The sequence below is a fragment of the Sorex fumeus genome, unplaced genomic scaffold (genome assembly GCF_029834395.1).
Source record: "Sorex fumeus unplaced genomic scaffold, SorFum_2.1 ptg000039l, whole genome shotgun sequence".
Taxonomy (NCBI): domain Eukaryota; kingdom Metazoa; phylum Chordata; class Mammalia; order Eulipotyphla; family Soricidae; genus Sorex; species Sorex fumeus.
In genome coordinates this window covers 10054812-10079351 of record NW_026606096.1, presented here as the reverse complement: position 1 = coordinate 10079351, position 24540 = coordinate 10054812, and the positions used below count along the sequence as shown (strand labels likewise).

Below are 24540 nucleotides of genomic sequence, written 5' to 3'. Positions count from 1 at the left end.
GAACAAATGGTGCTTCGTGGACCCGAATAAAAAGCCACTTGTACCTGTCGGGGACACACTGACACTAAAGACCAGCTTCTAACCTCGTTCCCGCAGGGACTACTTTCCGTGAGAATCCCGCGGAAGAAGTCTCTTGCTAAACCTCCACTTCTGCTTTCGACCTTTCCGATTGGCTGTTGGAAACTTCGAAAAGAATGATTGGACCAATCCTGACAGAACTCCGGGCAGGCTCTCACCCAATCAGCTGTCCCGATGTCCGCCCTTTCCTCTGTGGGCGGAGCTAGTTGGGGAGGGGTTACGACGGCCTGGCCCGGAGTCGTGTGGCTTTACTTCGAGCGCTCCACCTCCTTCCCTCAGACTCCACCTCCGTATGCAGATAAGCGCTACCTGGACTAGAGTTTGCGCCTGCTCAGTAACGCCCTGAGCGGCCGTCTGGCGGCAGGCTCTCCTCTGATTGGCTGACCAACCTTCCCGTCTGTAAGACCGCAGTTTCTCTTCCCGCCCACCAACTGGGCGGGGTCGGTATGAGCCCACCCTATCCCCGCCGGTGATTGGCTGAGGCGCGACGGGTCCTGCGGCTGGATTGGTGCAGCTGAGAGTCCGTCTGGCGGAGATGGGGGAAGGGCCCTCACGGGCTGCGGAGCGCAGGGGCGGGGTGGGAAAGAGCGACCGGCCAAGCTCGGGGTGTGGGACAGTCTCTGCGTGCTTGTGTGTGTCTGTTAAAAGAAGGAAGGTGGCGAAGGGAGGAGAGTCCGAGTGGGTGGAGGGAGGGGACGGGCGGGAGAAGAGAAAGGTGGGAGGAGAGCCAGGTGGGAGGGTGGCGGCTCACTCAGGACCCGGTGGGGGCAGCGCGATGAGGCGGGTGACCCTGTTCCTTAACGGCAGCCCTAAGAATGGAAAGGTAAGGGGAGGGGGCGGGTCGGGAGGAGGCGAGGCGGGCCCGGCTGCGGGGTGCGGAGCGGGCGCCCCGGGCAGAGGGCTGAAGTTGGGGAGAGGGGCTGGGAGGTGGGCGTGCTCCGGGGTGCGGGGCGTCCAAGGAGGTGCCCGGCGGGGCCCGGTGGCCTCCTCCCAGCCCCCGGAGTTGCCAGCCGGAGCTTGCCCTTGAAACTCCCCCTCTGCCAGGGGACCCGCGCCGGTCTGCCGGGGCCGGTGGCTTCCTGCTGGGTCTCCACGTGTGGGTCTGGGAGCACGGAGGGCAGGGGACCCGGGGAGGGTCGCTGACACCCAGGCGCCGGGTGCTCAGGTTCCTCCTGCCACCTCCTCCTCCTCCTCTTCCCTGACCATCCACCCAACCCTGCACGAGAGGGTGCCGGTGACCCCCCCACCCCCAACCACCACCACCACCCTTCGTGTACGTGCTGAGTAATGCTCCCCTCGGGAAAGTTGGTGGTAGCAACTAAGGCGGGCAAGGTTGGACAGGTTAAAAAAAAAAAAAAAGATCAAATCAAGGAGTTCAACTCTTAGTCCGTGAGCACAGGCAATACCCTTAATCCTCACTCGACTAGAAAACTGACAAATAATCCACGTTTCCTTTGAGCTGCCGCCTTTTCGGGGCCCCAGGTCCCGCCAAGGAGCTTTGTGATGTTGCCTTCATGGGAGGCTGGCTTGCAACGAAAACTCAGGCACTGAGTGCATCTGGATGGGTTTGACCCCGCGCTGCTCCTTGCTGGGGTAGGCCTTTGCGGAGGGTGTGGTAGTGAACATTTTTTTCCTCCACTGCAGCCAGCCGAAAGGAATCCTGTTTCTGCTCAGCCTCTTGCCCCACCCCTGAAAAGTTGCTCGGCCGCTTTGGAAAATGTGACTGTACAAAGCAGGGTAGTCACAGTGCGGCTGAAGGAAATCTAGAAATAACGAAGGCCGAGAGTCTTGAGGTAAAGGTAAACTGGCCTCGTGTTATTTGCAGAATACTTTGCTTTCTGCCTGTTTGGGAGATGTAAATGTTTAACTAGCATTATCGTGCCATGGAAGGGGAAAAAAAAAAGCACGTTTCAGCTCCTCTGCAGTTCTGAGTAAACGTGCTCTAAAAGTTCCAAGCACAGTGTAATTTGGCTCTGATTTTGTGCGCTTCTGATCTTAGAAACTGATCGCATTAACCGAGAACTGCCTTAGACTCAAGTTTGCAAGTTTCCATTTTCTAATGCATTCTCAAACACAGACCCCTGCTGGACCTTTTGACCCATTTTCTGTTGTATACTCCAGGAAGTTATTTAGAACCAGCCGTTAAATATGTAATTATGCTATTAAGCTCGGCTGGAACCCCTGAATTTTGTTCTTGATAAAGATTGGTTGCACTAGTTTTTTTCCAGGGTTGGGTCGTTTCCTGAGTGCCACACCCAGCAGTGAGTCCCCAGAGGTGCTAGCCTGATGCTCTCTGCGCTCCAACAGCTCACTGACCGGGGCCACCGATGCCACCAGGCTCCTCCTGGAGTAGATACAGGAGACAGGTGTCAAACTTCGGCCCTCACAGTCGCCAGGCATGCACACTCCATGACTTTGAACCATTTCCCCTTCCTTTGCCGGATTATTTAACTTTTTTTTTTTTTAAAAAAAGCTTTAAACTCTTCTGCTCAAGAATCTTAGAAAGTTGCCGGGGAAATCATCATAAGTTACTGAAGATAAATATGTTCTCATCTTAGAAAAAAAATCATAAACCCAAACTGAAGCATACTCTGATTCAATATTTAAGATTCCTTACAATCCAACTGAAGGACATTCTGTGACAAAAGTTGTTTCTCCCCCTGCAGCTCATTAACAAAGTTGTAATTACTTTTACCTGATAAAAGAACAAAATAGTACATTGCAGCCTGCATTTTTATGTATATAAAATGACTTGGGGTGGAGCAGTAGTCTAGCAGCTAATGTGTTTGTCTTGCACATAGCCAGCCCGTGTTCGGTCCATGGTTCCCTGAGCATGGCCAGAAATGATACCTAAGTGCACTTAGGAGTAAGTCCTGAGCACTGCTTATTCAATAAATAAATAAATAAATAAATGAAAATCGGGACCAGAGAGATAGTACAGCAGATGGGGCACTTGCCTGGCACACAGCTCACTGGGGTTCTATCCCCCACTCTCCACATCCATATGGTCTGCCATGTTCCACCAGGAGTTATCCCTGAGCCCGTAATAAGGCCTGAGCACCAGTGGGTGTGGCCCACCTCCCCGAATAATTAAAACAAATTGACTGTTTAGCCATGATGGTATGAACATAACATGAAGTTCATGAAAAAATCCTGAAAGTAAGCTCTTACTGTGATAGCATTTGATCTTCCATCTACCCAGTAGAGGATTGTGCCCCCTTCATTATCTTCTTATTTCACTGTTTTTGCTTTGTAGGAATGATGAATATTATTTTCGAATAAGTTTCCCTTCAATAAAACTTGTTCAGTCATTGCCAGACTGTGGGCTGGAAAGCCTGGTATACGGGAAACGGTCACTGCCAGAGGCAGGTTGGAGGGAGGGGGGTCTCATTGCTCACTATGACTTTTCTGTGTATGGAATAAATATGTGAGTAGTGTTTTGCTATTAAAAGAGGGTTATGTAGTCCCTAAAGTGATATTTTTCAGAGTGAGATGATATATCACTGAATCCAGCAGAATTTAAAGAAATGTTATGGCGTGTGTGTGAGTTGCTTGAAATACCTAAAAATGACTTCGCTAATCTGGAAAACCAGAGATACATCGACTTGCTTGCTGTGTTACCTGGTCTTGCTTGATAAGGGAAGACTTTAAGTGTAAAAAAGTTTGAAATTGAGTTCATCACTGGTTGGGCCACTCTGGTATATTGTGGTATATCAAAACTTACAAGTGTCAGGTTAAGATTTGTATTATCCAGTTGTGTAGCAGGTGGGGTGGGGGAGGAAGGCGTAGTTCTCCAGGGCCTGGAGGGTTGCTCCCTGTGATGCTGTGGAACCTTGAGGTTGTAGGACTTGAAGCTGTTTTGGCCTCAAGAAAGGCCAATGACTGCAACTCTCTAGTCTTGCATTCCTCTCTCTCTCCAGACCGTATTTCTCACTTTAAATTAACCTTCACTAAAATACTCAGTGGCTTGGAAAGATTCTTTCAAAAAGCTGCAGATTACTAATTTGCAATTACAAAAACAGAAATGACCAAGGGTCTCTTTTCACAGTATAAACGGGGTGTTAGAATGAGAATGGATCTTACTAAATCTGAAAGAAAATAAAAATATATAGAAATATTTGTTGATTTTTTTTCATATTTTATCATTAGTTTTAAATTATTATTGGACTTCATTCTATTGTAATTCTTCCTACTCCCATCAGTGTTTGAAGTAACCATCCCTCTTTTCTTTCCCACCTTTCCCCCTTTTTCTCACTCTTCCCCTTTTATGCCAGAGCCTCATGTATATGAGGAATACTTCCTATTGCTGAGCTGCATCCTAAGCCAGCATTTTAAAGACATGCCAGATTTTAAAGATGTATTGGAGATCCTATTAAAACTGCTATTAACAATAAGCTTCTAAGTATCTATTGTTCTTTGAAATATTAGCTAATAATAGGATGCGCTCATCCCAATTAGCAAGACATTTAAAAATATTTTCCAGTACATGAAAATCAGTTTCACGGTGTATTTTTTCTTTATTACTTTTAAGATTGGGGGCTGGAGAGCTAATGCAGCAGGTAAGCGCTTGCCTTGTACACTGCTGTCTCCAGCACCACATACATTCCCCAAACCCTGTCAGGAATGATAACTGAGCACTGCTGGATGTGACCAAAAAACACCAAAGATTAAAGTCAATCTTATGTTTGGTAGAATTTCACTAAATTTAATGATGTTGAGGAAATTCTTACTGGCAGCTGAAAGTCTTAACAATGCAAGTTGTTAGATCATGGAAAAAGTTCTTTCTGACAGTTTATAAACAGTATGCAGTTTGTAAATAAGTCAAATATTTCAACATGTTCTACCATTTGGGGTGCACAGTCAAATATTTGAATGTTCTAAAATGTTGGCATATGGGCCAGGGTATACAGGGTCCAGGAGCCCTTGTCTTACATGCGTTTATTGCCTAGCTCTGCATATGGTCCTCTGAGCACTGCCAGGAATGACCCATGAGCACAGAGCCTGGAGTAAGGTCTTGCACTTCAAAACATTCAACAATCTGTACAAACCATACAGCATTTGGTATACCTTATTTATTCATTCAGCTACCGTTTATCAGGTACCATCTTTTGACTTTAATTTGCTGAAATTAAGTCTCTGGATTTGGACCCATTGTATTACTAGAGTTGGAAAAAAGTGAAAAATCTGTTTGGACTTTCCTCTGTTAATCTGTAAACATTAAGTAAGAATCTTATAAAGGCTTGCTCTTTAAGGAAAACTCTGAAACATACTTCATACATAGAAAAATTATAAAGATTATTAGCACAACCATTTTAAAGGAAATCACTGAGCATAGATGGCATACAAGTGTCCAGTAGCCTCCTTAGTTCATGGTTACTAAAGAGCACAAATATGGAGTATTTCCACCATCACAGAAAGTTCTACTAGCTAATGTTTCAAAGAACAGAATAAAACAAAGCACGAACTTAATTTTGGTAGATTTAGCCGCAACATAGAAACTCACAATAAAAAAGTGATAATTCAACTCAAAACCTGTCTGTTGCTTTCTGTGAAGGGTTATGTGTAATTGTCATCTTTCCTAATCATTAATACCTTCAGAGTATATATAAATTGTTAATGTCAGAGATGATTTCTTATAAATCTAATTTTGAATTCCAATAATTGAGTTATACAAAACTGTGAATCATAGAAAAGGAGACTTTTAGAAACTCTGGAAATCTTATGTCACAACTGATTTTTAGTTGTTTGATAATATGGGGTCTGTGAAATTGTGATGCATTCATTACATAATTTCAAATTAATCTGGTTTATTTACAGGTGGTTGCTGTATATGGAACTTTATCTGATTTGCTTTCGGTAGCCAGCAGTAAACTCGGTATAAAAGCCACCAGCGTGTACAATGGGAAAGGTGGACTGATTGATGATATTGCTTTGATCAGGTAACCTTCACCTTCAAATATTTTTTTTAAATATCCCAGGCAGATTTATTCCTTTAAAACAAGTGTCTAGTTCATCTCATTCCATCCTTATTGGATCATCGAATTTTGGAACAGAAAGAAATTTAACAAAGATTACAAAGGAATACAAATGCAGGGCTGGCTCTCTCAATTACGTTTTAACAGTAATATACTTTGTCAGTAATTACATTGCCCAAGATACCTCTTTTGATTGGAAAACCACTAGTTTTCATAATTGATGGTGTGAAGATAACAATGCTGTAAATTAAATCTTATTTAAACCCTTATCAGAATGATTTTTAATATAATATACTCTTGAAGATGAAAAAAAACCACTTATAGTCCCATCATTTATAAATAAGGATACTAAGCATTTTAGAAATTAAGAGATTTATGTGGACCATCAATTTAGTAGTTCATTTTCATTAATGAGAAGAAAACAAATTTTTGTGCTAATCATTAAATGTAAACTGGCATAAAAGCAGAAAAGATCCAAAACTTCTTTCAAAATCTAACTTAATTAGGATAATTTTTTAGTGTTTCAATACTTATCTCCCGGTATCTTTCAGTTTCTTAGATAGTTGAATCACATTGTTGAATAATAAATTAACCTAGTTCTGCATCAGTTAATCTAATTTTTCCCTTATAAATGCAGACTCTGCTCATAAGACAAAGCCAGTATCTTCCTACGATAATTCATAAGAAATTACAAAACTCAACAACAGAGATCATAACTGAAGTTTTCTAAACTAGAAAAGATATGACCAGAGTGATAGTTCAGCAGGTAGGGGGCATCTGCCTTGCATATGGCTAAACCAGGTTCAATTCTCAGCACCACATTCTCAGCACCTGAGCTTATATAGTTACCCTAGGCGTAACTGTATAAACTGGAAAATATCAATCCTGTTTAATAGCTTGGTGGCTGTCAGTACGATCTCTGATTTGATTAGTATATACTAATGGTAAGATGTATTGAAGTAGGGAGGATATACACAGGTCATCCAAACTGTGGATTCTTTCAATTATTTACCCTCACTGGTCATATGATCACATTGTGGGTTATGTTTGTAGCATGGTTACCTAAGAATTATATTTGTCATAGATTTAACATGAAAAAATATTTTCATTTCCACAGCACAGAACAGCTGGTAATTTAGCAGAAATCAGAAGTGCTGAAGAATAAGAAATTTCTAAAAATTGGCACTAATTAAGTTTATTACTTGTTGTTTTTCCATCCAAAAGTTCTTTTATGTGCAGAATCTTTCTTTAATTAAATCCACAAACAGATCCGGAGGTTAAACAAAGAAGTAGGAACTTAGCTGTTTTGCAGTATAAATTGATAGAAGCACCTATGTTTTATAACATGAGTATATTCTGGCCTCTAGTTGGTATATAGGTAATCTAATTTATATACTTTTATGGTGATTTTTAAATTTTTGATCTCTCCAGGGATGATGATGTTTTGTTTGTATGTGAAGGAGAACCATTTATTGGTAAGTGACTTCCTTTAAAAGCAATTTTGTCTGCCAGAATAAAATGATCAATATTTTACATGGGCTCATTAAAATTAAACGATTAGGTCTGGAGCCATCCTACAGCAAGGAGGGTGCTTGTCTTGCACATGGCTCACCCAACTTCCATCCCCAGCATCCCATATGGTCCCCAGCACTGCCAGGAGTGACTCCTGATTGCAGCCAGAAGTAACCCCTGAGCATCACTAGGTGTGAACCATAAACAAACAAACAAAAAAAGCTTAAATCCTGAGGAAAAAAATCTGTTCTCATCTCTCCTCCATTTCATCTTCATTCATCCACTTACAGAGTTGTCAGCAGATAGTGATCATGCTTAACTGTTTCACTGCATATGTACATATATGCATTGCATGCATAGCAACTAAAAAATTTGTAAGGATTTTTTTTTTTTTCAGATTGAATTCTTAGAATTAAAAAATATTTGGTATGGAGACTGGAGCAATAGTACAGCAGGTTGGGCACTTGCGTTGCAAACGGTCAACCTGGGTTCCATCCCTGACATCTCATATGATCCCCTGAGTACCGCCAGGAGTAATTCCTGAGCATCATCAGGTGTGGCCCCAAAACAGCAACAACAAAAACCCAAAACAAACAAAATATTAAGACATATTTGGTATGTTTTCATCGCTGCACTTTCGGCGCTTTGAAGATCTCTGGTCAGTGGACACCTCTTTAAGTTCTTTCAATGTAACTCCATTAGTCATAGTTACAAATTGCTAAATATATGAAATAACAAACATAAATACTTTTATCTGTCCTGCATCTAGAGCAGTGGTTTTTCCATATAGTTTTGGTTTCTTTTAGTGGAAATTGTCACTTCAGGACACAATTTGGATGCTAAGAATGCTTGCTACTAGGTTTACCTTGGTTACAAAATTTTATGTTGGACAGAGTTCAAAATATAAATTACATAGAGGTAAAATTTATATGTAATATATTTTATGGTACAAACTTCTGTATCACGTGTACAATTATACATAGATGAATAGGTAAAGGGTTTATACCAATAATTCTAGTTTATAATCAGGATTCTAAGGCTTATATTTAAGCTCTTCTAAGTAACACATATACTTTTCTCCAAATTAGTAATCCTGGGTTTTAGGGACATAGAGAAAGATAGAATTACAATTTCACCTAATTACAAATTTACTTCCTCTTCTACAAAAAGTGTGAAAGTAACAATTCCAGTACCTTTAATAGCAATATTGTTACTAATGATAATTCATTTTTTTTTTGCCCTTTTGATGTATGTTCATTTCTTTCTCCCTGAAAAAAAAAGAAAGGAAAATAGGAGCCAGACAGAATGGTAGTTCAATGGGCTGGAGTGCATGGATGCAGCAGGCCTGGACTCAGTCCCCTGCATTGCATGGATCCCTGAGTCTCACCCAACATGGTCCCAAAACTGAAACAAAATGTAAACAAATAAAAGTAAAAATAACTATTGATATAACCATAGCTCGGACTATCTCAGAACAGACTTTGCATGAGGGAACCCTGCATTCAGTTCAGAATACTTCATCATCCCCTGAGCACTGCAACTCTCAAGCACTGAACTGGGAATAGCTCCAGAGAACTAAACAGTGTGGCACCAAAACAGACAAAAGAAATGGCTTTATTTTATCCATTGTCAGAATATCTAGATGTTATTATATATTATAGTCTCTTACTTAAAACCTCTGTATTGTGCTTTCTCAACTGTGTTTAAGCTTACCTCCAGTCTGCCATTGATGCCTTCATTGGCTGTCTGAAACTTGTTCTTTAGCAGTCCTCAAAAAGAACTTGTGAACATTACATTCTCTGACATCTGCATGCAAACAATTTGTGGTTTACCTACTTGGTCATTTGGCTAAATGTCAAATCAAAAGATTTTATTATATTGAATTATAGTGTATTGTTTGCCAGTTACCTTGATGACAGTGGTGAGGGCCATGCCTAGTTAGTATGCACGCAACTAGGTTTGATTCCTAAGGGCACTTGTTCCTCTGAGCATTGCTGATGCAGCCTGGAGGTCCTTAGCAAAACAGGTCCTGAGTTACCAGCCAGGGAGGCCCAAAAAGGAAAAAATTAAAAAATCATTGACTCACCTTTTGTTTAAATATCTCAAGTATGTTACTTTAGTTGATTCTTTAGTTAATTCTGCCATAAAATGTTGGTGTCTTTTAAAAATCTGATCTTTGGGGCATAAGTGATAGTACAGAGGTTTGGGCTCTTTCTTTACACGCAGCCAAACTTACACTCGACCGCCAGCGCCCCACATGGTTTTGGAGCCCACCTAAAGTGATCCCTGAGCACAGAGCCAGGAGTAAGCTCTGATAACAGCTAGGTGTGCCCCCCCAAAAAGCAACAATTTTTTTAATTAAAGATTTTTTAAATCTGGGGGCTGGAGTGATAATACAGCAGATAGGGCATTTACCTTGCATGTGGCCAACCCAGGTTCGATCCCTGGCATCCCATATGGTCCTCAGAGCACTGCCAGGAGTAATTCCTGAGTGCAGTGCAGGAGTAACCCCTGAGCATCACTGTGTGTGACCCAAAAATTAAAAAAAAAAGATTTTTAAAACTGATCTTTCATAAGGGATTAGTTATTACAGATCACTTAAAAAGTTTTTCTCTCTTTAAAGTACACTGACTTTAGAGACCAATGTATGGCTTAAGTGGTGGAGCACATGCCTAGCATGTGGGAGACCCTGAGCTCAGTCCCAAGCTCTTTATTTCCCCACCCCAGCACCAATGGGTATGATTCATATTAAAATATTAAAAATATAAACGGGAAGCATGTGCTCTCTCATTGAGCCTCATCCCTGATCCCACTACTCAGCTCTTACTGCAAGCTCTTTGCCTTTTCTCCATTGAATAGGTCACGCTTCTCCCCACTTCATTTTGCTATTCCCTGAGACTTGCTTAGATTTCTTCCTCTTCTTTTTTTTTTTTTAACTCCTGGCTCTGTGCCCAGGGATCACTCCTCACCAGGGATCAAACCCCAGTCAGCTGCGTGCTAGGCAAGTGTAAGACCCGCTATATCATCTCTCTCGCCCAGACCTGAGCAGAGCTGGAGAACATATTTCTAAATTACTTGAGAATCTGAGATTCATCAGATAATCCCATTTCTTTCAGCTTTGTCCTTTAAACGTGCTGATGCCTTCCTACCCTTTTTGCTTTGCTGTTGCCAGGAATACCTTATCACCTAGTTATGTTTTATATGCTATCTATGATATGGGCTTTGTTCTAATCACTTTTTTTAAAATTGAAAATAAAAAAGTTGCTTAGAAAGTTGTGAGAGGAGAGAAAAAGGTTAAATATGTATTCAGGAAAGAACATGGACTTCTTCAGAGTGAAAATAAGCAAAGAAGCATAGACAAGCAAGCAGGATATGTATTCAAGGAGGAACATGGGCTTGAAGAGCAAGCCTTGCTATTTTTTTTTTAATGTGTGTTTGGTTTATGCTATTGTCATCATCCCCAAACCCCTAATCTTAATGTTTTTATCATTGTCTATGTATCATTTCTAGATCCACAGACAGATTCTAAACCACCTGAAGGGTTATCAGGATCTCACACAGACTGGCTGACATTGAATGTTGGAGGGAGGTACTTCACGACTACACGGTAGGTGCATGCGTGTGTGTGTATGTGTGTGTGTGTGTGTGTGTGTTGAAGGACATTATGTATCATTTTTTCTTTTTCTTCAGTTTGCCGATTCTCTTAAAAGATTCTTAAATACCACTTAAATCTAGTATGTGATCTAAAACCATTTTTCAAGTTTTTTGTAAAAGCTAGAATGGAAGCACAGTTAACAAGTCTTTGCAGAGAACACATGTAAAGCATGAGTTCAGTTTTTAGATGCTTTTTAGATACTAATAGACACATAGAACACAAATGAAAACAATTGAAATATGTAGAATACCACTGTGTATGTTAGAGGGATAAGAAAAATGTGAACTTGGATCAAGAATGTTGTGTTATAAGAGCTTGCTAGATTAATATTGAAATGAGAAGAAACTCAATGTTTATGCAAAGGAAGTGCCAGATTAGAAAGGCATTTGATAAAAGGCAACTTACCGCCCGTTTTTGTTTCCCAGCATTACTCCTCCCAGGTCATAGCATGCATCTTTTTGCAAGAGCAGCTGGGATCAAGTATACTCTTGACTTTAAATATGTTTGTTTATAAAGACAAATGGAGAAATCAATTTTTTTCCCTGAATTCTTAGGAGCACTTTAGTGAATAAAGAACCCGACAGTATGCTGGCCCACATGTTTAAGGATAAAGGTGAGTGCAAAATACTGTTTTCACATTTTCTGTCATCTGATTTACGTGTGTTGACTGTAAACTGTTACCCTTTTACTGATATCAGTACTTTATGCACTAGTAAAAACTTGCTGCCTTGTTGGTCGGTTTTTCTCTCTCAAATTTCTAACTTTGTTTTTTGATTTTGGGGTGGGGACTTTCTTCATTTTTTTAATGGGTAACACAGGTGTTTGGGGAAATAAGCAAGATCATAGAGGAGCTTTCCTAATTGACCGAAGTCCCGAATACTTTGAACCCATTTTGAACTACTTACGTCATGGGCAACTCATTGTGAATGACGGCATTAATTTATTGGGTGAGTTCTCAATATAATTCCTCACATACTTAGAAGGCTCAGGTTCTTGTTTGCACTTTCTTAGTAGCATAATATTATTTTCGTACAGTTCAAGTCGGTTTTTACTTTTTAAACTAAGTGTTTGTAGATTTGGTCTAACAAAAAGAGATCTTAAAGAATTTTGATTTTTTTGTTTTGTTTTAGTTGAATTTTTACTTGACTTCAAAATTATGAACCTCCCCATTATACTGAGAAGTTGAGTGGTTGAGTGGAGAAATTGTTCTTTGAATTCTTAAAAGTGGACTAGAGTCTCAAGTCTACAACTTAGTAGATTTACTGGGGAAAAGTGTCTGAGTCCCCTCACCAGTCTATGTCAGAATAATCTTTGTGAAAGTTCATGAAGGTGATGTAGATTAATGTCTATATAAAGCAGGGGTTGCATATTCAAAGATGAGCCAATGGCCTTCAAGTGGTAGGAGATTGACAGTCTTGAGTACAACTGCTTCCTCGGCTTCCACAGAATTTTGGCATCTTCGGACTTGGATTTATGATACCAAAGTTGTGATTTCAAAAGCTGGGAATCCAGAAATGTATATAAAATCTCTTTTTGGATAATACTCCATACCAAACATGCTAAAATAAGCCTGAAGCTACCAGCTTACAGTCTCTACAAGCAAAATACAAAACACTCAATCAGTTTTTATTATTGCTCTATTAAATTTTTATTTTCTTTAAAGCTTACCTATTGCAGAAAAAAAAAAGACATTGGTTCATTTGTTTGTGTAGCACCATAATAGCTCATAACTGAATTTCTGTTGCCTTCAGCTCACTGTTGTTCTGAATTCTCTTTTAATTTTTTTTCAATCTTCAACTATACTAATTATAAAAATAGCCAGTGATGCACTTTATACAGATCCTTTTCAGTTACTTCTGTCACTGCAACTCCTCACTCAAATGATTCTTTTTCACTTTTTTTCTGTGTTTTAAACCTAAGCTTTGGATGTCTGGTTCTTTGTTTTGTCTTTGAATCTTTCCTCAGATCATTGGTTGCATTTTGTATCCCCCTGCCTGGGAAATAATATCTGATCTACATATGCCCATGCTGTCTGAAGCAATTTAGGTCATCACCTAGGTGGTGCTGGTTTTCTTTCCTAAAGCTTCACAGTTGTTGTTCTTGCTTATTCAGTTGTTTCACAAGCAAAGTTCGCTATCAGTTTCATATTGTAAAGCATAGCTTTTACTTTTGAGGGGAGAGAGGGTGTGGTTAGGACACTCAGGGATCACTCCTGGCAGGGCTCAGGGGACCATTATGGGGTGCCAGTTTGACCTCCTGCAAGAAAAGCACCACTATACCATCTCTCCGGCTTTAACACTGGGGGGAGGGGGGCCGGGGGGGAGGAGAAGTGTTGGGAGGAGGGAGTTGATTGTTTTGATTTTGGTTTTTGGTCAGTCATGCACAAGGCAAGTACCCTACCCATTGTACTATCACCCCTGCTCTAAGCATTGTTTTTCATTACTACATTTCTTTCCAAATCCTTGACCTGTCCACAACTTGCTCCAAGTAATTATATGCTTTAAAAGAACCAACTGGGGCAGAGAGAGAGAATACAGAGGGTAGGGCGCTTGTCTTGCACGCAGTCGGCCAGGGTTCGATCCTGGCATCCTATATGGTCCCCTGAGCACTGACAGGAGTGATTTCTGAGTGCAGAGCTAGGAGTAACTCTTATGCATCACCAGTGTGCCTCCCCCGCAAGAAAAGGAAGAAAAAGTAAATAAATTCACCTTCAATAATTTATCATCCTCTCAATTAATTTGAAAATACATACTTCCTTAATATGTGCTTTCATCAGTGGATTTTTTTTTACTTTCATTATTTTTTGTTTCTACTTTTAGTGACCTTCACTTGTTCCATTAACCATATTTTTCTTTTTCATTTGTCTTCAAAACCCTTTTCCCTTGTATCATTTCCCCATCTCTTTGCTAACTCAGCTCAATATATTTATGCTACTTAGAGAACCTTTCTAATACTTCAATATTTATTACCCTAGGTTCATGTGAATTTTCTAAATCCCAGTTTGATGCTATAAAAAGAGAAAATGATACTTCAGAAAATGTGCAATTTAATAATTACAATCTTTTTTTGAGGACCTCAGGGATGCCAGATAATATGGATACATTAGATACATTATCTCTATTAATACTTAAGATATCTTGTGAGCAAAGTAATAAGATACCCATTTTGCAAATACAAAAGCAAGACAGATTTGGTTGGTCTAGAGCAATAGTACAGTGGCTAAGGTGCTTGCTTTGCATGCAGCTAACCTGGTTTTGATCCTCAGCAACCCATATGGGCTCCCAAGCCTGCCAGGAGTGACCCCTGAGCAGAAAGCCAGGTGTAAGTCCTGAGCACAGCATGGTGTGCCCCACACCCCCTGCCAAAAACAAATAAAAACAACTTGGGGGGGCTGGAGAGATAGCATAGCGGGTAGGGCGTTTGCCTTGCACACAGCCGACTCGGGTTCGATTCCCAGCATCCCATATGGTCCCCTGAGCACCGCCAGGAGTAACTCCTGAGTGCAGAGCCAGAAGTAATCCCTGTGCATCGCCAGGTGTGACCCAAAAAGAAAAAAAAAAAAACTTGGGTGTGTAAGTAGAGAAAGGTCTTTGAGTCAGATCCAGCAGAGTTCAGGGGCCATTCTCAGCTCTCCGTTCAGGAGTGACCTCTGCTGGTGCTCAGGCAATTATATGTAGTGCCAGGAATCAAACCAGGGGCTGCCATTGCAAGGCCAAGTGCTTTGCTTCCTGTACTGTTTCTCCATCCTGAAACAAGAGAGCCAAGTAGCTTCTCTAAGACCAAAAAAAAAAAAAAAAGGCAGTGACAGAGCTGGGATTTTCTTTGGGTACTTAGGAGTTGGTCAGTCTTACTTCCTTGTCTGTGCTCAAGGGGACCCCATGTGGTGCTAGAGTGTCAGGATTTAAACTGCGTCCCTAACAGAGCCCAGATTTAAATTCAGGTTTTAACTGGTGATAACAGAAGTACACTAAGTATTTCTTCCTTTCCTGAATTTTCTACAAGAGATACAAACTGGGTCTTCTGTATTCTTAAGGTATTTTTTGGCATGTTTTTAAGCATTTTGTTTGAAAAATAAGTTAGGGAAAAATCTAGCTACATTCCTTGAAAGGTTCTGATTTGCTCAGATGTTAGCAGAATGAGAGGAGACCCCACTAGAATCCTTTTATGATTGGTGGCTCCCAGGTAAAGTTATAGAAATGTGGCAGGCATCATTAAGTAACCCAGAGATGAATCCATTCTGTCCCATGGCAGCTGTCTAAGTGATGTGTTGAGCATCAGATGACCTTAGTTTTGCAATTAGAATACTGGAGCAGGAATTGGGTTTTCCCGGAAAAGATCATAAGCCTCCAAATACCTGAGACTCAAAACCAAATCACTGTCACTTATCATAGGAGTATACGATGCTAAGTTTTCTTGGCTATGTCCTATTTCAAGTATAAAACCTGATTTTTAAATAAAGAAGGGTTCTATTCTGATATTTGGTCTTTTTCTTTGGTTCAATATATTTTGTTTCATAAATATCTTTATGTGTGTTCTGAACCTTGTTTTTCTCCTATATTGATAATTATTGAATTTTCGTTTCATTGTGAAAATTTAACATAAAGAATACTATAAATATTAAAATAACATTTTATAAAAGTCAAATCATTTTTATTATGATAGGAGTATTAGAAGAAGCCAGATTTTTTGGTATTGACTCATTGATTGAACATCTAGAAGTAGCAATAAAGGTAAGGTTCTTTTTCCAATAGCTACTGTTATATTTATTGTAATCAACTCCCAAAGTGTGCTATTAATTTCCTAATATCATTTTCCAGAATTCTCAACCACCTGAGGATCATTCACCAATATCTCGAAAGGAATTTGTCAGATTTCTGCTAGCTACTCCAACCAAGTCAGAATTGCGTTGCCAGGTAATTAAAGCAGATTTTTTTTATGAGTTATTTTTCTCAGAAGATTTGTAAGTCATCTTTTATGTACTTTCTTTTCCTTTTTATTTCCCCTTTTCATGCAGTATTATTTAATTATGGATCATAACATTTATTTAATCTCAGAATGGTTGGTAGGGGGTAGGAGCGATTGTACAGTGGGTAGGGCAATTTGTCTTGCATGCAACTGACCTGGGTTCAATCTCCAGCATCCCATGATGGTCTCCTGAGCGCCACCAGGAGTGATCCTTGAATGCAGACCCAGGAGTAAGCCCTGAGCACTGCCAGATACGCCTCCCTGCCCCCTCCTCCCCCCCAAAAAAAAAGATTGGTTGACAAAGAAAGAAATGTGATAGTCTTTTTATTATCTAATTATGTCCTAGGTAGAAAATTTTGCAAGTAATGCATGGAAATTGCAGCGATTAAAATTAAAAGTCAATTGTACAGTTGTAATATATGAAACTAGTCAGTGGCAGACACTTTATTATAGCATTAAAGATTTTTAAAACCATAATACTTTAAAAATAAAACTGAACTATTGAGTTAATCAACTAATTTCGGTCCAATTGGATTAAACTAAGATAATACTTATTAACCAGGTAATAATTAAAAGACCTCTTTCTCTGAAGCTTCTTCACATAAAAAAGAGTTATAACAAGGCTGCATCCTAATGTTATGTATAAGTAGAGTTTATCTCACTAAAAACCACTAAGACCACTTATTTTATGTTTCTGTAATTCATTTGTAACATTTTGTAATAAACTCCAAGTGACTGAACTTCCAATTGCTTCTAAAAATCTTGATGGTTGGCTATAGTAATTAGATTTAATATAAGCAGATGGTTTAAATACTATAACAATTTGTGTTTTTAATTTTAGGGTTTAAACTTCAGTGGTGCTGATCTTTCTCGTTTGGACCTCCGATACATTAACTTCAAAATGGCCAATTTAAGTCGCTGCAATCTTGCACATGCTAATCTCTGCTGTGCAAATCTTGAACGAGCTGATCTCTCTGGATCAGTGCTTGATGTAAGAATCATTTTTGGCTACAAGACAAAATTAAATGTTCAGTCTGTTGAGCAGTTTCAAAGAACAGAAACTTACTCTATCCCATAATTGGAGCATTTGCTCGAAAACATAATAAGTTCCTGATAAAACAAAGCTCTGAAAATGAAATTGGTTAGTTTTACAACTTTGAAATCCTTCATTTCAACCAAGACCTAAAAGGTTTAGCAACAGAAGAGTACTAAAACATTCAATATAGTATACTGGTATATTTTATCAGGACTTCTTTATTTGGGGGAAAGCAAGATAATTTTTTTTAAATTTATTTGGAAAGATGTGAAGGGAGAGAGAAGTGTGTGTTCAAGAGAGAATCCACATTTCTCCCGAGTGGAACTAAGCAAAGAAATAGAGACAAGCAAGCCAGATACATGCTCAAGGGAGAGCACGGGCTTGAAGAGCAAGGCCATGACTGAATTGTCAGGGTAAAGCTGAAAAGACCTTCAGGTTTTTCTATTTAACCTCATTCTTGGGTTAATGTTTCTCATTCTTGGAAAAGTGTTAATATTCTAGGGTATTATGCAGACACATTTTAAAATAAACTAGGTGTGCATTAGTCTCAACATTAGTATTCCTGTTGCTTTCTGTTGCTTTCTTCGTGTGTGTGTGTGTGTGTGTGTGTGTCTGTCTGTCTGTCTGTCTCTGTCTCTGCCTCTGTCTCTGTCTCTGTCTCTGTCTGTCTGTCTGTCTTTGCCTTAGACACCATTTAGATCTGCTATAAACCAGTGTGATCTCAGTTTCTGTAACTGTTGAGTAATCCGTATCTGTGTATCTGTAGCACACTTTTCTGTTCAGTCAGCATGCTTTAGAGTATTTCTACTACGTATTATTATTGAATTCAGCCAGCTGCATAGACTCTGGCATAATAATTTAACGATTGTATCTATTTTATATTTTCAGTGTAATACATACAGAATATATAAGCTGGAACAGACCTACCTTGATGATCATTGGCTCTCACCTGGCGTTTTACCCACAGAAACTTAATCCAGGAAACTTGCCCAAACTCCTAAAGCTAATTTGTTCATAATGTTGGAGCTATAATCTAAAACATGTGTTTTCTTTACCTTATCTCTTTACTTAATGATGACTTTTTCATTTGGACAATATCAGATCTATACAGAATGGGATGATATAATGAACTCATTTATCTCTTATGGAAACACAACAATTTTAAAGCAATCTTAATAGTCTTATCATTTACAATTTGTGGCAGAACTGATTAAAATAAGCTGTTTTTAATCAAAGCACATTGTCCCTTCATATAGTAACTTATATAGTTATTGTAGCTGCAGTACAGCTACAATTTACTTCATAACTGAGTTCTGAACTTTCATTATTTCATAAATATTTGGTGAAATTTTTCTGTAATTGAAGATAAAAAAACTTTACTGAGTAAATTCTCATATTTGCATCTTTGTGAGAATCCATAGTACAGTATTAAATATAGAGCAGTACATAACATGGACATGTTGATAACATATGCATCTGTTTTACCTGAGGGCATTATGGAAAGATTCCCCCCACACACATTAATTTACATGCATTAACTTCTCTCGTTATGTTTTCAAGCACAGAAAATCTCTCTTAGTTATCTTGGTTCTTTCTCATTGTTTTACCTATCTGTGCTTCTGTGCTATACTTGTATTTCTTTTTTCTTTGAAAGTTATTAGTTCTAGTTAGGTTTAAATGCGGAAGTCTGTTACAATCAGGAAGTAATTATGAGTATATTTGATTGGGGATTTACCCCATTTTTCTATTTTTTTCTTTACTGTTTGAACTAATGTTTTCATTTCCAAACAAACCTTAAAACCTGGGCTTTTTTTTTTGTCAGTATGCAAATCTCCAGGGAGTCAAGATGGTGTGTTCTAATGCAGAAGGGGCCTCCCTGAAACTGTGTAATTTTGAAGATCCTTCTGGCATTAAAGCCAATTTAGAAGGTGAGTGTCTATCTGTAATTACTTTGTCTAAGTTGAAAATGTTCCATAAAGTAAAATGTCCAGCAAAGTAATTATTATAGGTAGACATGGTAATTATAAAGGGGCTAGATTTCTAATGTCATCATGCTTGGAGAATTTGCAGTGAAATGTATCTTAGTCATATGCTAACCAATATTGAGTACTTGGTAATATCCAGCCTTTAATCAAACCCTGGTGTGATGTTGACTTTTCATATGGTCTTTGGAGCTGCAGAGCACAGAGCTAAGAATAGTCCCTAAACACTCCTGGGTGTCACCCAGCTCCCATCTTTGCTTCCCAAATATATATACAGACTAAAACATTCTTTTTTTGGAAAGGACACAGGAATTGCACCACAACCATTGGTTTTCAGGGCTTATTCCAGGCTCTGTGCCAAGGCAAGTGCCTTACCTTCTGTTCTGTCTGTCCAGCACCTAAAACATTCTTAATTTGTAAAATAAGCAAACAAATTCTTAACAGTGAATGCTTTATATATAAAGCTCCAGAGACCAAGTACTCAGTAATGGTTAGCATATGACTAAGATACATTTCACTGCAAATCTAAATCTTTATATATGTACGTACATACATATATATATATATATATACATATATATATATAGGTTGAGAGACTCAAATGTATACTTCTTATAACCATTTCCTAAAGCAAAAGTATTCACCCCCTTGAAGTCATCTTGCTGGTTTTTGACGGTAGAGAACTATAAATATTCTTAAGTTCAAGTAAAATCTGTTCACTCTAGGTGCTAATCTGAAAGGTGTGGATATGGAAGGAAGTCAAATGACAGGAATTAACCTGAGAGTTGCTACCTTGAAAAATGCAAAGTTGAAGAACTGTAATCTTAGAGGAGCTACTCTGGCAGGAACTGATTTAGAGGTAAGTCATCACTCAGTCTTCAGTGAGTTCTCATGAGTTGACAGTCACCAGTGTCTCATGCAAAGTTTCTTTAAAAACATACAGTAGAGCTGGAAAGACAGACAGTCCAGGGCATGAGGTGCTTACTGCGCCTATGAGACTCCAGCTCAATCCCCAGTACTGCATATGGTTCCCTGAACAACGCCCCAAAACAAAATAGTTGGCTGATAAAAACTCTCAGAATCATGCCTGCACAGCTGGAGGGATGTTTTTCTCTCAGTTACTTGTTTAAAAAAATGTGAAATCCAGAATAGGGTTCAGTTACTGAAATCATAGATGTCATTTCAGATTTGAAGTTCCATCAGTTCAGAGAGTTAGCTTAAGTTGATTCCTTCTCTTCTTTTCCTTGTTTGTCAAGTAGATAGCTCTATTAAACTTTTTTTTTTTTAATGTTTTGCTTGTTGTTTTGCAGTGCTGGGGATTGACCCCGGTCTCGTGCATGTAAGGTATTAGCTTTACTATTGAATAACAACCCCGGCCCTTTCTTTTTTTTTTTTTTTTAACTTTAGGTTTTGTGTTTGGGCCACACTGAGTGGTGTGTTCAGGGGATACTCCCGTTGTGCTTAGGGGACCATGGAGTTCTTGGGATTAGTCCAGGATCTTCCATATGCTTTGCATGTGCTCCAGCTCTTTAAGCTATCTTCCTAGCTATTGTGGGTTTGTTTGTTTTTTTTAATTCTAAATGGAATTAAATGGAGCCAAATTATTTTCAGAATTACTTGGAAAATTTAGAATGATATCCGGGTTTGAAATGAGAATCAAGGAAAGAGTATCCAAAATCAGCATCATATTCTCCTTGAATCTCAACATTTTTTGTTCCCCCCCCCCCCCCATCCCCAACAGACACACACACACAGTGCTCAGGGCTTATGTCTGGCTCTGCACTCAGAGATCACTCTCAGGGGACTATATAAGGATGCCTGGGATTGAGCCCTGGTCAGTCATGTGCAAGGTGAATTCCCTACCTGCTATACTATTGCTCCAGCCCCTCTATCTCAATTTGAGATTATCAAAAAACCTAATCATTTCTTTTCCCTAAGAATTGTATTCCATGTGTTGTGTTGATCTGTGAATTTAGCTTGCAGACTTGCCAGCTGCTGTTAGGTCAACATCAGCATTTGCTGCAGCGATGGGCATGTTCCAAGTTGTTCACATGGTGATCCAAACACATACAGCCGTGACACGCTTGAAATGTGGATAGTGCAATTTGAGAAATAGATTTTTTTAAATTTAGTTTTAATTCATTTAAATGTAAATAGCTGTGTGAGTTGCTATTATTCTGAGCAGTACAGTTATGCTAGAAAATCTGGCCTAGGCTGATCTTAGAGAAGAGGTTGTCAGAGTTCGAATTGCTGTTGATTTTAAAATGTTTCTACTTTGGGTGCTTGCACAGGGTTGAGGAAGCCCCAGCTCAAGCCTGTCCCCTTAAGGTCCCTATCATCGTTGTATGTAGCTGCAGAAGCACCAAACGCCATCCAAGGAGCACTGCAGTGCCACATCCTCAGGCCCTAGCACTGAACTATCAGGCTGGTGGCTGGGTATCTCCAGGAGTAGCCCCATTGTCCTTGAGTATACTTGAGGATCCCCTTCTGCACATGAGCACATATGCATAAATGCATGCACGCACACACATAGATGCACGCACACACATACATACACACACACACACACAAACACACACACGCACGCACACAAAATTAGTTCTTGGGGCTAGAGAGTATAGCACGTAGGGAGTTTGCCTTGCACACAGCCGAACCAGACTCAGTCCCCAGCATCAAATGGTCATCGAATCCCCAGCATCCCATATGGTCCCCTGAGCACCACCAGGAGTAATTCCAGAGTACAGAGCCAGGAGTAACCCCTAACTATCGCCAGGTGTGACTCAAAAACCAAAAATGGTGCTCTTTATAATTCTCAGCAGCAGGGTAGCAGCCTGTATTAAACTGATAAGAGGAGGGGGGAGGAGATCCAGCATAAGCTTGAATGTATAAACCTATTAGAAGCACAGTTATTTACTTTTAATTTTCTATCAAGTACAGTGACTTTCCCCTTTTGCTTTTAGTTACCTAACTAGCTTGGTGGCTAACTAACAGCCACTGTCCTCTACCCAGCTTACTATAAAGACTAACCAAGTTGACTGTAGCCGGCTGCTGCTGGTGTCTGTCGTTCTAAGGGGTTAAGAGTGAGAAGAGAGACAAATTTCTTTTTCAGTCACTGAGTATTGTTTTTATCTTGTAGAACTGTGACCTGTCTGGGTGTGATCTGCAGGAAGCCAACCTGAGAGGCTCCAACGTGAAAGGAGCGATCTTCGAGGAGATGCTGACGCCACTGCATATGTCGCAAAGCGTCAGATGAGAGTGTGAGGGCTGGGGAAAGACACCAGCATGGAAAATGCCCTCCTCATCACTTCCATTGCTTCTCCCACTCTGTCATCTAGAAGAAACAATACTGTAAGGGAATCCAAAAACCATTTAGAGGATTATATTGTTCTGAATGGTGCCTAAGGGGGGAAAGTGACTTTCCTCCCCACATTATAATCCTAACAGCGAAGCACGCAATAGTTGTAGAGAAGCTAGTTCATGTGGCTGCCTTGTGAGTGCGATGGGGGATTTCCCTGGCTTTGTGACCAGGAGTTCTCTATATTATAATTGCTTTCAAATACAGATGATGTGGAAGTGTAATAATCCTGGTTTGAAATGCATTTGAGGATTTTAATTTATGAAAAGCACAATATATGCATTTCTATTTATTGAGTCTCTAAATGCAGTGTGGGTATTTAAATTGTCACACCTTAGGAGATTTGGAAAAAGTTGTTCAGGTTGATAAATAGCTTTAGTGACACCACCTCTCCTGTAAAGGCCTGTCACACCATGTGACAATGGTGAGATCAGACTTTTCTTTTCAGGTTCTTTTTTTATAAAGGTTATTTTTTAGAATAAAGCAGTAGCTAAATTAAAGAAGTCCTCTGCTTGTACTGATTGAAACAGTGAACGGAAATACATCATTGTCAGCAGAAAGGGGAGTGGAACTCTCCATGTGAAGGAAGAGTTTTCCCTTTAGTTGCATCTTTAAATCAGCATTCCTTAGGACTTCTAAGCAGGCTCCACTCAACACCAGTTTATCTATTTACTAGCCTTGTTTCCTCCCATATTTAAAACAAGTAGAGAAAGATATTTCAAAATCAAAAACCCAGGTGTGTTATTAATTTCATTTAACTCAAATGCCAAGTCATTTTTTAAAAGGCCAGCTTAGTGATAGATACTAAATCATAACCCACTTCAGACTGATAAAAGTAGGAGTGAATGTGGCAGGGTAGACTTTTAGAAATCATCATAATTGCAACTAACATCATACAGTGGGAATGAAGAGAATTTTTTTCGGCTGACAGTTTGGGCATAACCACCAAAAAACTCTTCAAATACAAAATAAAGACATTTGGCCTGAGATGTAGTAACAAACAGTCAACACCTGAGGTTCCTTTAATATACTTTTTTTTTAAAGTACATCGTAGTCTTATTTTTTTGAGTTATTATCTCTCTGCGGTAGCAGAGATAGGGGTTTGTACTTCCTGACTAGTAACTGGTGTCCTGACGTCTACCCCAAGAGCAGGGATATAAGCTGTGTCCAAATGGGTTCAATTCTACCGACTCATCGGTTTGAGGCAATGAATCATTAAAATCACTCTGTCTCCTTTGGGAGGATGACATGTCTTCAGTATTTATGTGGCTTTTTCTTCTATATATATACATATGCAAAGCTTTCCTTACAGTAAAGGCTACATATGCATAGTAGGATGAGATCAACCTTTACACATAAAGGAAAGCAACTTCAGAAAAATAATTATTTTCTTTGCTTTATTATTTTTATCAAGACAGAAAGTATTGTATTGAGAGATATCTATTTTCATAATCAATATGTGCCTAAATTATATTTAAATCATTTCACTCTGTACTATATTTTCAGTAATTATAGAATGCGTTACTCATCTACTTAAAGAGTACCTCTGAAGACACAACCTAAAACTGCAGGAAGATCTGAAGGATCAAAAGGTGGTGTGCTTAGAAACTGCAGATTTTGGATCTAATGTATGCTATATTAATGAACAACATGAAATGTAATAAAAGCATTTCTTATATTGCTTTAAGTGTTAATGACCAGCCCTGAAATTTCTAGGTGGAAAGGAAATAAAGCATATCACAAATCATGTAATTAAAGTGAATTTATTCTTTTAAGCACGAGTATTTTATTTTACTTTATTTTTTGCTTTTGGGTCACACCTTGCAATGCACACGGGTTACTCCTGGCTCTGCTCTCAGGAATTACTCCAGGCGGTCCTCAGGGGACCATATGGGATGCTGGGGATATAACCCAGGTCAGCCTCATGCAAGACAAACGTCCTACCCGCTGTACTGTTGCTCCAGCCCTTAAGCATGAGTATT

At 39.4% G+C, this 24540-nt stretch overlaps 1 protein-coding gene across 2 annotated transcripts; it reads left to right on the top strand.

Moving 5' to 3' along the window:
• Window positions 1-793: 793 nt before the first annotated feature.
• Window positions 794-24327, top strand: KCTD9 (potassium channel tetramerization domain containing 9). Of its 2 annotated transcripts, XM_056118968.1 has the most exons (12): window positions 794-901; window positions 5896-6017; window positions 7485-7528; window positions 11076-11172; window positions 11775-11833; window positions 12039-12167; window positions 15883-15950; window positions 16038-16133; window positions 17027-17176; window positions 19044-19149; window positions 19929-20062; window positions 22340-24327. In XM_056118968.1, exons 1-12 carry the CDS (start codon window positions 854-856, stop codon window positions 22454-22456), a joined length of 1170 nt encoding a protein of 389 aa, XP_055974943.1. In that variant the 5' UTR covers window positions 794-853; the 3' UTR covers window positions 22457-24327. The 2 variants fall into 2 exon arrangements, with proteins under 2 accessions (XP_055974943.1, XP_055974944.1); XM_056118969.1 differs by lacking the exon at window positions 12039-12167.
• The last annotated feature ends 213 nt before the right edge of the window (window positions 24328-24540 follow it).

What these genes read in the sequence shown, in the direction of transcription:
- KCTD9 (XM_056118968.1), top strand. Translation starts at nt 854, where the DNA reads ATGAGGCGGGTGACCCTGTTCCTTAACGGCAGCCCTAAGAATGGAAAG. An exon ending in GATGATATTGCTTTGATCAG is followed by an intron (nt 6,018 to 7,484) that starts GTAACCTTCACC and finishes TGATCTCTCCAG; the next exon opens with GGATGATGATGTTTTGTTTG. An exon ending in CATTAAAGCCAATTTAGAAG is followed by an intron (nt 19,150 to 19,928) that starts GTGAGTGTCTAT and finishes TGTTCACTCTAG; the next exon opens with GTGCTAATCTGAAAGGTGTG.